This window comes from Malus domestica, chromosome 03, assembly GCF_042453785.1.
Source record: "Malus domestica chromosome 03, GDT2T_hap1".
Taxonomy (NCBI): Eukaryota; Viridiplantae; Streptophyta; class Magnoliopsida; order Rosales; family Rosaceae; genus Malus; species Malus domestica.
In genome coordinates, this window is record NC_091663.1 from 8,772,812 (window position 1) to 8,785,402 (window position 12,591).

The following is a 12,591-nucleotide window of genomic DNA, read 5'->3' on the forward strand; positions in this document are numbered from 1 at the left end:
AATACAAATAAGTTATCAATCAAATAGTTAAGCCAATTGCATTCACGATTCAAGAGTTCATAACTGGAATTTATCAAATTATATTGCACACATAATCATGGCTTTGAAATCACCCCTAGCCAAGAGGGGTTTAGCCACTCATATTTACAACAAACAAAAGAAAATGAATTTAAACATTAGAAACAAAAGAAAGAAAACACCTAAACGCTCCAACGATCCAAGTTTGACAGCAAGTACGTCCAAGCACTTTCCTTCCCTTCCTTTGCTACGGCACAAGGTGTTGGTAAGTGTTTGAAGGTTTGTTTGTATGGAGGAATGGATGTGAAGATGAATGGATGTGTTTGGATTGATTGGAGGTCATGGCAAGGAAAGGGAAATGAAGGTGCATGGAATTGTGTTTTTGTTGTGGGAATGTGTAGAATGGTTAAGAAGAAAAGACTCTGCCTTGCGGCAGAATGTGTCTTCCTCCTTTCTCCCTAAACTGTCCCCCTAAATGTGTCTTTGGATGGATATATTTATAGGCTAGGGAGAGGATGTAGTGGGTGGTGGTAATGAGTGGATGTAGTGGTAGGTGAATGTGTTGGGTGGTTGAAATGAGTGGATGTGTTAGGTGAAATGAGTGGATGTAGTGGTAGGTGAATGTGTTGGGTGGTTGTAATGAGTGGATGTGTTAGGTGAAATGAGTGGATGTAGTGGTATGTGTTGGGTGGTTGTAATGAGTGGATGTGTTGGGTGAAATGAGTGGATGTAGTGGTAGGTGAATGGATGTGTTGGGTGAAATGAGTGGATGTAGTGGTAGGTGAATATGTTGAGTGGTTGTAATGAGTGGATGTGTTGGGTGAAATGAGTGTCCTAAAATGGTTATTTATAGGGAGAGGATGATGCACAAACTTCAAATTTCGTCCATTCCTTTTGCTCCAAGCATATGTTATCCATTCCATGCCAAAAAATGCTCCAAAATGCACTTCTTTGCCACATTAACCCTTTGGACCTACAAACACACGAAAATAGCTTAAAATACTAAAATAACTACGAACTAACAACATAAATGCCAAGAAACAAGCTAACTAAGTCGCATAAATATGCTCTTATCATGTACCTACAAGAAATTGAATTTGATTTGGAAGATATAGATGACCCTCTATCATACTCTCGAGCAATGTCAACTGCTCAAGCAAGTCTATGGAAGAAAGCAATGGAAGAAGAACTTCAGTCCATGTTAAAAAACAATGTTGGGACTTTGGTGAATTTTGAAGGTGGATCAAAACCTATAGGCTGCAAATGGGTTTATAAAATCAAACGAGATGCTCAAGGAAGGATTGAAAGGTACAAAGCTCGGTGGGTGGCAAAAGGTTATACACAGAGATAGGGTATAGACTTTAATGATACTTTTTCTCCAATTTCTTCAAAAGACTCCATGAGGGTAATTATGGCTTTAACAGCCTATTATGACTTAAAGTTGCACCATATGGATGTAAAAACTGCTTTCCTTAATGGAGACTTGGAGGAAGACATTTGCATGGTTCAACCACCTGGATTTGCTGAAATGGGGAAGGAAAATATGGTCTGTAAGTTGAATAAGTCAATCTATGGGCTTAAACAAGCTTCCAGACAATGGTATATTAAATTCGACAGAGTGGTTGTAGCACATGGTTTTACTGAAAACAAACTGGATGATTGCATATATTCCAAGTTTAATGGGTCAAAGTTTATTTTCTTGGTATTGTATGTAGATGATATTCTAATAGTAGGTTCAAACCTACAATTATTGCAAGAAACCAAGGCTATACTCAGCTCAAATTTTGAAATGAAGGATTTGGGACAAGCACACTACGTTCTGGGTATAGAGATTATAAGGGACAGAAAGAAGAAGTTATTGGGATTGTCACAAAATGGATACATTGAAAAAGTCTTAGCAAGATTCAACATGGAAAAATGTAACAAAGCTAATGTACATGTCAATAGAGAGGACAAGTTTTCTTGAGAACAGTGTCCAAAGAATGAGTTAGAGAAGAAAAACTGGATATGAAGCCATATGCTTCTCTAGTAGGCAGTTTAATGTATGCAAACATTTGCACAAGACTTGATCTTGCATTCATTGTTGGTCTACTATGAAGGTTTCAGTCAAATCTAGGAGAAGCACATTGGATAGCTGTGAAAAAGGTTTTAAGGTATTTATAAAGAAACAAAGAGCTTCATGCTAGTCTATGGCAGAGAAAATGAATTAGAGCTTATTGGTTACACTGACTCAGATTTGGCTGGGGACGTAAATAAAAGAAAGTCGACTGGAGGCTAAATGGAGGAGCCATTTCATGGAAGAGTGCCAAGCAAACTGTGATTTCTACATCTACTATGGAAGCAGAGTTTGTGGCATGCTTTGAAGGCATGAAACAGATAGTTTGGGTTAAGAACTTCATCAGTGAGTTGAAGGTTGTAGATTCAATTCAGAAATCGATTAAGATATTTTGTGATAATAGCTCTGTAGTTTTTTTCTTGAAGAACAACAAAAGAACTTCAGCTTCAAGGTTGATGGATGTGAAATTCTTCGAGGTTAGGGAAAAAGTTAGACAGGGTGCAATTATAGTGGAGCATTTGACTACTAATTTGATGATTGCTGATCCTCTAACAAAAGCTTTGCCTAATGGTATTTTCAAGTCTAATGTTACTCAGATTGGAGTGTTGGAAGCTTTTGAAAAGTGGGAGTAATTGTTGTTGTAGTCAGAATTTTATTAAAGCTACTGGAAGATGGCAATGGATTACTTTACAAGGAAGGTATTCTGCAAGAATTTTCTGGAAGCTAAGTGATTTAGTTAGCTTTTCTTGTTTGTTTTGTTTGCAATTAGTTATGATTTTGTTCAGTGCAATTAGTTATGATTTTGTTCAGTGCAATTAGTTATGATTTTGTTCTAGAGAATAATTTTTCAATTCAAAAAAGAGCTTTTGAACCATTTCTAATACTGATAAAGCTGTCGAATATGTCATAATTGTGTTGTTCACCCTGTAGTGAATGATTTTGAGTTAACAGTTTACTGTTAAGACTGATATATATTTTTTATATCGATTTTGGGCTATGTGAGTGGGAGTATACGTTTTGGTTTACTCTTGTATTGAGACGCATTTCTATAAAGAATAAACTAGACGTTATGATTTGTAAGGTGATTTTGTATTATGTGTTACAAAGAAACTTATAAATTCATTGTTTTGGTTTGTGTAAGCTGGTTGTATTTGTGCACTGGCGTAATTGATAAAAGACTTGTATGATCACCTTTATGATAGTTTGAGATAATTATCTGTTGTGATGAATCATACTTAAGTGGGAGAATGTTAGAGTATGAGTATGATTCTTACATGTCTTGGGATAATTAACATTATCATAAATAAGTCTTAGTCATGTCGGCTAAAGTAAATCCTATTGTGATTGGGATATTGAGAACTCTTGTATTTGCACAAGTATGGAACTCATTCTGGTACGAGGAATAGTATTCCTTATTGGATTGTAATAGGGCAATATGTGGATTAGTAAATAAACATAAGCCATTGTTCTCACACATAACGCTCTCACTTTCGAACCAATAACCTATTCTTGGGAGAGCATTGAGGTTTGTAGAGAAGAGAAGGTTGTGTGCAAAGAGAGTTATGGCTTCTACCTTAATGAATATGTCTACAGGTTAGTTCTCTGTCATATGTGGTTTATCCTTTGTTTTTCATATGCAAATCAATACTATAATTTAATTGCTTGATCTTTTGGTTCTTGGGTTGAGACTTATATTGTTTCAGTTGTCTCGATTTCACTCTAACGGTCTATAAAAGCAACAAAGGACACCAAAGACAAGGACACTCAACCGATCAATCAAAAAGACATCCCACTTTGGTCTCAAACAAGCAAGAAACCAGAAAGCTTTAGTTTGTCCATACTTTGTTCTTTTAGTCATAGATTCACCATAGAAAGCCATCTTTTGTCAAGTTTTAGAAGCTCTGCTACTTTTCCCCACCGTTGTAGTATCGAATCCCTTCTTTGTAAACTCGCTTTACCTTTCATTCCCCAAAGGTTACAACCCTTGTAAACACAAAGAGAAGTGGTTGTAAGAGGATGAACCTTGCCCGACAAGGTTATAATATTGGCCAAGTCTCTTTTTTTTTGTACTTACATAAAGTAGATATGTTGTTTAATGCATCTTCCATTATGTTTTAAACCATTTTCAACTATTTTTCAAATTTCATTGGTGAATGATCTAGCTGAACTAATTAACCTTGATTCTCTAGTGTTAATTATAGTCAAAGAAATAGTTGGAAGGGCCCTGAACTCCCTTTATACAGACATATAATATCATGAGTAAAAGTCATTGTTTACAAGGCAAGAAAAAAAACTTTATACAGACTTAACCCATTTGTAACAATCCAGTAAGATCAAGAAGTCTAAGTAACTTGTGGCGCAAATAATCAACCCAGTTAAAAAATCAAAAGAAAAAAAAAGAACAATCTATTATACAAAGGTAACATTGGCATGCTCAGATCTATATTATTTTTTATTGTGAACCTCAAAGCCTAACAAAGGCCCCATAAAGGCACCATTCAAACTAATAGCAAACTCACATTGCAGCACACTAAGCAACAAACTTTGCTCGACAAGAAAGACCCTAAAGAGCTATGCGAGGTACGGATCTAGCCCGAAAAGAAATATTACAATATTCAGAAAAATCACTGCAGGTAAACAGAGGGTGACAATCTAGGTTTAGGAATGCCAACAAGGCTCTTTCCTTTCTCAATCGTAAGCCCCACTTTCTCTTCTAAGCTGTCCAATATCTCCAAAGAACATTCCCACTCAAAAGCATGAAGCAATGCTGCCAAGTAAAAGTGGACCATGCGTTGACCAAGCGGCATTCCGACACAAATTCTTTTCCCAGTCCCGAATGGCATTAGGTTAAAATCTTGTCCCTTGACATCGACGCTTGACCCAATAAACCTTTCTGGTTTAAACTCGCATGGTTCTTCCCAGATAGTGTGATCCCTTGCCATCCCCCAAACATTCACGAACACAATACAGTCCTTGGGAATGTGATAACCGGAAACCTCACACGCCTCATTTGTTCTACGAGGAACGATCAGGGGGACGGCTGGGTGGAGTCGGAAAACTTCTTTCACTGCTGCTTGGAGGTAAGGTAGATTGGAGATGTCTCTCTCTTCGACAAACCGATCATTCCCAACCACTTGGTCCAACTCCATAAGAACTTTCTTGTATACATTAGGGTTTCTTAAGATCTCTGTCATACCCCATTCCACAGTGCTTGAGGTGGTCTCTGTGCCTGCGATGAACATTTCCTACAATATCCAAAATCCAAACTGATACTTTAGTTTTAATTTCAATACCTAATCTTTATGAAAAACCATCTTTTGCTTACCTAAATATACGATGCTTCATACTCTAACATTATTATGCCAATGCCTAAGGTTTAAATTAAACATACAGTTAAAATAAGGGTAATGCTAGGGATACTAAATTTGTAGACTAAATTTTGAAAACAAAATGACATAGAAGTTTGATTATTGGATTACTACTTAAGCGTTGATTAATGTGCTCATTTCTAACACATCATTTAGTTTACAAATTTAGTCTACAAAAAATTTAAGGGTCATTTTGGTTTATGTCCCTAATCAACCTAATTGTTAAACTGAAACCTTCTTTGTTTAAATATTTTGATCGAGGTCCTTAACATCATTTAAGAGATTTAACTCATGCATTTATGCATTTAACGCCCTACAAATTATGAATGTAAACAAATTCAAATAATATTTTTAAAATAGGGTAAAGTATAAAAAACTATCTCAACTATTGGTGTCACGACACTTTCATACCTCATCCTTTAAAATTGACAATATGTCATACCTCATCTTATGAATTTATGCCAATGTTATACCTTCCGTTAGCTTGGCGGGAATTTCTCAGTTAAATATTGACGTGGCTTGATCCGGGGCCCATTTTCTATTAAAAAATTATTAAAAACTAAAAAAAAATCATTTAATATTTTTAAATATTAAAATAATAAAGAAAAGTAAAAAAAAAAAAAACCAACAATCAATTCGTCCCCTTCCCCCCCCCCCTTCTCTCTCTTCTCCCCATCTACTCTTCTTCCCCCTTCCTGCAACTTCAACCCAGAAAAAAGAAGAGAAAAAAAAAAAATTTGTCTTCCCCACTCCCCACACCCACTCTCCGCACCCAACCTCCCCACCTTCCCACCCACCCTCTGCACCCAACCTTGCACCCACTACCTGCAACCCAAAAAAAAAAAACCCAAATCTCGTTGAGGTGGAATCGGGAAAATGGGGGGAATGGATGTGGAGGGAAAAGGGTGGGTAAACCGGGGGGGGGGGGGGATGGAAGAACTGGGTGTCCTTTTTTTTTCTTTTCCTTCTCTCTCTTCTTCTTCTTCTTCTGCAGGTTGGGTGTGGGGAGGGGGGACAAACCCATTTTTTTTTCCTTCTCTCTCTTCTTCTTCTGTAGGTTGGGTGGGGGGGGGGGACGGACGAACTCGGTTTCCATTTTATTTTATTTTTTCCTTTTCTTCTTCTTCTTCCTCCTCCTCCTCCTTCTTTCTGGGTTGCAGGAAGATGGGGAAGAGAGAGAGAGGGGGAGGGACGACTTTCTATTAAAAATGGGAAGAGAGAAGGGAGAGAGAGGGGAGAGAGAGAGAGTTTTAAAAAATTATTTTTTTAATTTTTAATTATTAAAAATATATTTAATTATTAGTGAGTGGATCTGCATGTAGCCACGTCAACACTTAACAGAAAAATTGACGGAGGTATAACATTGGCACAAATTCATAAGATGAGGTATAACATTGTCAATTTTAAAAGATGAGGTATGAAAGTGTTGTGACACCAATAGTTGAGGTAGTTTTTTGTACTTTACCCTTTAAAATATTATAAAAAATATTTTTAAATATAAATACTTTAAAATAAATATTAGAGTAATATTGTTCTTCACAAAATTATAGCAAGAAAATAATGTGCCCATATAATTATTAACATATTTTAAAAAATAACTACTGATATATTTAAAAACATAAAGTAAATACATATAATTATCATGGGTACATTTAGCAAAAATAAAAATGGGTACAAATAAATTAAAAAATATGGCTACAAAGGGCACAAAAAGAAATTATTTTATAGGTACAAACTAAAACTGAAAAGAAAATTGGTACAAATTAAAAAATGGTAGCAAATTAAAAATGAGTACAAACTAAAAATAAAAATATAAGATAAAATCATTTAGCCATAAATATAAATATAACAAATGTAACATTTCTAACAAAAATGAATATATTTAGAAATAAAAAATATTTTATTATTGAAATAATTAATGACGTTTATTAATACCTAAAGACCTTGATCAAAAATAAAAAATGAATAAGGTTTCAATCAAAAGAAAACTAATGAAAAGGGCTTCAAATCTTCACATTTTAATAAAAAACCACCCACTAACTTTATTTTAATAATAAGGACAAAAGACTAAAAAAAAAATCCACAACAAACCTACTATAGCTGGGTGCGTACCACCCACCCCCCCCCCCAAGTCCACTTTTTTTTCTCCTACCTTTTGTCCCATCAAGCAGCTACATTAATAGTTTTTTTTTTTTTTTTTTGCATAGAAGAAAAAAAACTTCAAATTGAATTACATTCTCTTGTTTTATTTTTGTGGTGTTGTTTTCTAATAGTAGTCATGATGATGAGAAACTTTTCAATGTGCCCAGAACACGGGATGGTACACTCCATACAAGTTGTGAGAATCTTGTGTTAAAAAATTAATAACATAAAAAATAAAATTTTCCATCACACTTATATAATAACATGTGGTATGTCATTTGTGTTACGGGCATAAAGAAAATTTTCTCGAAGATGACACACAAGCTCAAGAAATTGATTGGAGAGCTACATTTATTATTGTAGGTATATGAAAAAAGTGAGGAAATTTTAATTTGGTAATTGAAAACAGCTTTTTAAATATAATTACTGAGGATTAAACACTATTTATAAAACTTCACCAATAAGAGTCTAAGTTTCAAACCTTATAAAACTGAACCAAGAATTAAACACTATTTATAAAACTTCACCAATAAGTAGACACTATTAATGAAACTAGACCAATAAGTAGACATCATTTATGAAATTGGATCAATAGTAGACACTATTAATGAAACTAGACCAATAAGTAGACATCATTTATGAAATTGGATCAATAGTAGACACTATTTATGAAACGAAAACAAGAATTAGGCATAATTTGAACACTGGACAATACACTATTTTTGAAACTAGAGTAAGAACTAGACAATATTTATGAATTATGACCAAGAACTAGGCACTATTTATTAAAGTGGACCAATAACTAGACATTATTTATGAAACCGGACTAAGAAAGAGACACTATTAATGAAATTGTACCAATTACTATACATTATTTATGAAACTGGACCCAATAACTAGGCATTATTTATGAAACATGATCAAAAACTAGACATCATTTTATGAAAGTGGACAAAAAAACTAGACACTATTTATAAAATTGAACCAATAAATAGTATAGTACTGTTCAGTTTCATAAATAGTGCAGTTTCATAAATAGTGTTCAGTTTTATAAACAGTGTTCAGTTTATAAACAGTGTACATGTACTGCACGTGCGTCAAGTTTTTTTTTTTTTTTAATTGTGTCCTTTTCGTTAAAAATTAAGTTTTTTTTGTCTTTTTTTATTAAAATTTAAGGGTTTTTCATTAAAATTTAATTCTTTTTCATTAAATAAAGTTTGTAGCATGGTTTTTTGTTAAAATAAACTTAGTCCAAGTTCTTTTCATTAAAGTTCTCTTAAATCAATAGAGTAGCAAAAAGAAGAATGTGAACCTAATTTCTCCAAAATTTAATCTCTCTAACAGTACCCTAAAAATAATATCTAGAAACTGATTGCATCCTAAATTACCAAATCGAAAACCACCTAATTTTTGGTTTTGTTATGACCCATTACTGATTCGAACCAATTGAGTAGTAACCTTACGATAAAAGTGAAATTTCCACGCCCCCTATCTCCTTTAAGTTATTTAATTCAAAGACTGTAAATAAATACAATAAACTTACTGCAAGCATGGCCTTGATGTTATTTCTGGATAACCTTTTTAATTCGTCTTCTTTGTCACTTCTATAATCCAATAACACATCTAACAAGTCCAATTTGTGCTTCCCAATATTGTTTCCCGTCTCCCGTTCTTCGAGCCTCTCCTTGATAATATTTTCATAAAAGGCATCCATTCTCCAAAAGATCTTTAATATTCTCCGTTTCAGGCCTTGAGGATCAAACGGCTTGAATATTGGGAGGAGATCAGTAACGTTTACTGAGCCAAGAATTTGCATTAACTCCCAGAATGTATGCTTTAGCTCCCTCCCTTGCTTTTTTGTGCTATCAAAAAGGCTCTTACTGCATACTGTGTTACTCACAATGTTGCCCGAGGCCACGAAGGCCACCTCTGCAATGTTCACTGAATTCTTTGACAATGAAGTTGAGTAGAGATGCTTGAGCAACCCGCCATGAACCTATACGAACAAATGAAGCGGTTAAGATTGTTAACTTTTCTTTATACACATCTTTTGACAAACATTTTATTCACATACTAATTTGGTTGGGTGCTGTTATTTCTTATTCGCATTCTAAAAAAATCTCGTTGTATACTCTTCATAAATGTATTTTTCTTTTTAAATATAAAAAATTGAAAATGTACAATTAATTTTTTGGAATGCTAATACCAACGCTTATTTAGTTTTGAGTGCTATATTGTGGAGAATCTCCAAGATAGGATATGTAAGTTGTTTTCTGGATGCCAATAATTGTGTTTGAAATCACATGGGTGGAGAGCAATATTCTTTCCACTTACCTTAGTGCTATTGGGAAACTGCTAGAAAAAAAAAAAAAAAAAAAAAAAAACTAAAAGACCATTATTTCAACCCTAAATGACCCTTTGTCGATAATGATATGGCTTTGTAAGTTTTTTCTTTACAAAGGAGTTGTCTTAACAATATTCATTATCACTTCTAAATGAGAGGTGTAAATATATTTTTATTTTAGTTAGAGTCCTAAGTTATTAGCACTATTAGAAGAAACAGAAAATATAACAGAGTAATGTTACATATGTGGATCTTATCTCTATTAGAGAGATGGTACAAAACACAAATGCTATCATTGTTTGTATCATCTCTCTAATAGAGATGAGACCCACATGCGTTGGTGGGCCATACTTATTAAAGAGATTGTACAAATATATGGTAAATGTAGCACTACTCTATAAATAAATCATGATTTTAGATCATATTATGTAGACTACTTACTGGGTCATTTAATGGTTGGATATTTAAAGAAGTATGCCAATCATCAACCGCTACAGCATGTGGTTTATAAAATATAATTGAAGTAGGTAATCTTTGTAGCATCAGTAAATACCACAAAATAAGTTGGAATATTTATTAATATTATGCGATCCTCAACAGACTAGGGGTGAGTTCGATTTTTTTTGGTTTGGTTTGGTTTGGTTTGGTTTGTTTTTAGTACGGTTTCAGTTTTTTATTTTATTTTATAAAACTTGATCATTTTTTAATATGAAATTTAGGAAAGAGGCTTGCATCGGTAGACTAATAATAAGAAAATGAGGAAAGTGGAAAGGTAGTTGTACATATACAAGATCATATAAACTAATCTTAATCCATCAACAACCTCAATTGCAAAGAAAAATGATCACCATATCCATTAAAAAAGCAAACAAATAGAGAAGCTCTTCCAAGTTCCAAAGCCTTCCAAAACTTTCATCTATAACCAATGGAATATCTTCCCTAATTGAATCATGTATGCTCCTTGAAAAAACCCTAGACTTAGTTTCAAACTTGGCAACAAAGTTTCACAAAAAAAAAACATTATGGCCATACATCATAAAGTGTAAAGGAATTCGGTTTGGTTAGATTCGGTTTTTCCTTTTTTGGTTCAGTTTTTTTTTTTTTTTTTTTTTTTTTGGATTTTCGGTTTTTTGAACCCACCCCTCAACAATAATTAACAAACAAACCTGTTGCTTGCGAACTGGTTCAAAATCCTCAAAGGCCTTCCGAGAGAAGAGCTCTTCCGTCAAGATTTTTCTAATTACTCTCCACCGTGGACTAGCCATGGCAGCATATACAATGGATGCGGTATCATACGTAATGACACGGATGGCCTCCGTGACTGTACGACTGGAGAAAACAGCCTCATGCTGCCTTAGGGTTTTAGACACCATTTCCGGTGACGATATCACGATGGCTGGCTTTAAACCTAATTTCAGGCTAAAGAGTGGGCCATGAATTTTGGACAGATCAAGGAACTCCTCATGAAGGCGTTTGTTGAGGAGTTGAGGAAGGCTCCCAAGTATTGGCCATCCAGAAGGTCCTGGTGGGGAATTCTTCCAGTTCTTAGGATTGCAACTAAGGAGTCGGATTCCGATTACGATTATTGTAGCCACCGCAATGAGCATGTATAAAGGGAAGGATGATAAATAGGTTGAAATTGCTATGGAAGTGGAAGTAAGTTGCAGGAAATCCATGGTATTTTGTGTGAGTCTTCTCCTATCTGTTCCCTACTTGTCTCTGAGCGTGCTTATATATATCAATTCTTCACTCGATTTATTAATTTAAAATGGCAATTTCACCGGGTGATAATTAAAAACAAAATATAAAATAAAATAAGAGTAATGTTATTCATACCATGTTTTTGTACCACATTTTCATATCATTTTAGGTGGCATTTGATGTGGACAGTCACATCATTTGATTAATCAGATTTTTAAATTTAGTTCATTATTTAATGAACTAATAATTAAGAAAAACTAGTTAATTAAATGATGATTGTGGGATACGATGAGTTTTTCTCCTTCATTTCCTTGGGTTTTGCAAATTTTTCAAATGATGTGTCTATCCACATCAGATGTCACCTAAGGTGGTATAGAAATGTGGCATAAAAATGTGGTATGAAGTAGTACTCATAAATTAAAGTAGAGCTAGTGGATTTTTGCTCAATCTCCTGATTGACTAATTTAAAATTATTATAAATAGGCAAAAGTTAGAGAGATAACATTTGCTAGGGACAGGAGCGAAACTAATGCAAAATATCACACTGTAACTTTAGTAGTTATAACACAAAAGGATGTCAGATAAAGAGATGGAGAGATACTGATATTATTTCTTTAGTTCTTTCTTTCGCATTGTGTATTTTGATAACACACATAGTGCTCTAGTTATAGAGCCACATCCGTGATATACAAATTAGGGAAATAATCATTGCTCCTTTTGACATTATCACACCTCCACTATTAATTCACTATACTATAGTCTTCTCATCTTTTGCCAAATGAATGTGGGCATTCATCTCACTAATTTTACAACACTTCCCCTTGGATGCCCACATACCAACATCAATTGCCTCGTTAAAACCTTGCTCAAAAAAACCTAGTGGGAAAAAGCCATATCGAATGACAAAGAGTACAACTTTACCTGGATTTTTGATATAATGTTAAGTATGCTTATGTTGCCTC

At 34.2% G+C, this 12,591-nt stretch overlaps 1 protein-coding gene across 1 annotated transcript; it reads right to left on the reverse strand.

Moving 5' to 3' along the window:
- Positions 1 to 4,483: 4,483 nt before the first annotated feature.
- On the reverse strand, positions 4,484 to 11,635 carry LOC103407741 (7-ethoxycoumarin O-deethylase-like). Its single transcript, XM_029099742.2, has 3 exons — positions 11,095 to 11,635; positions 9,128 to 9,580; positions 4,484 to 5,319 (listed from the first exon to the last, which is right to left on the reverse strand). Exons 1-3 carry the CDS (start codon positions 11,602 to 11,604, stop codon positions 4,699 to 4,701), a joined length of 1,584 nt encoding a protein of 527 aa, XP_028955575.1. The 5' UTR covers positions 11,605 to 11,635; the 3' UTR covers positions 4,484 to 4,698.
- Between the last annotated feature and the right edge of the window lie 956 nt (positions 11,636 to 12,591).

Bases quoted from the DNA above. Each gene is read 5' to 3' on its own strand.
- LOC103407741 (XM_029099742.2), bottom strand. From the start codon at position 11,604: ATGGATTTCCTGCAACTTACTTCCACTTCCATAGCAATTTCAACCTAT. The intron at 9,581-11,094 runs GTTTGTTTGTTA...TTGTTCGTATAG, and splicing joins AACCAGTTCGCAAGCAACAG to GTTCATGGCGGGTTGCTCAA. The intron at 5,320-9,127 runs GTAAGTTTATTG...TGGATATTGTAG, and splicing joins ACATCAAGGCCATGCTTGCA to GAAATGTTCATCGCAGGCAC.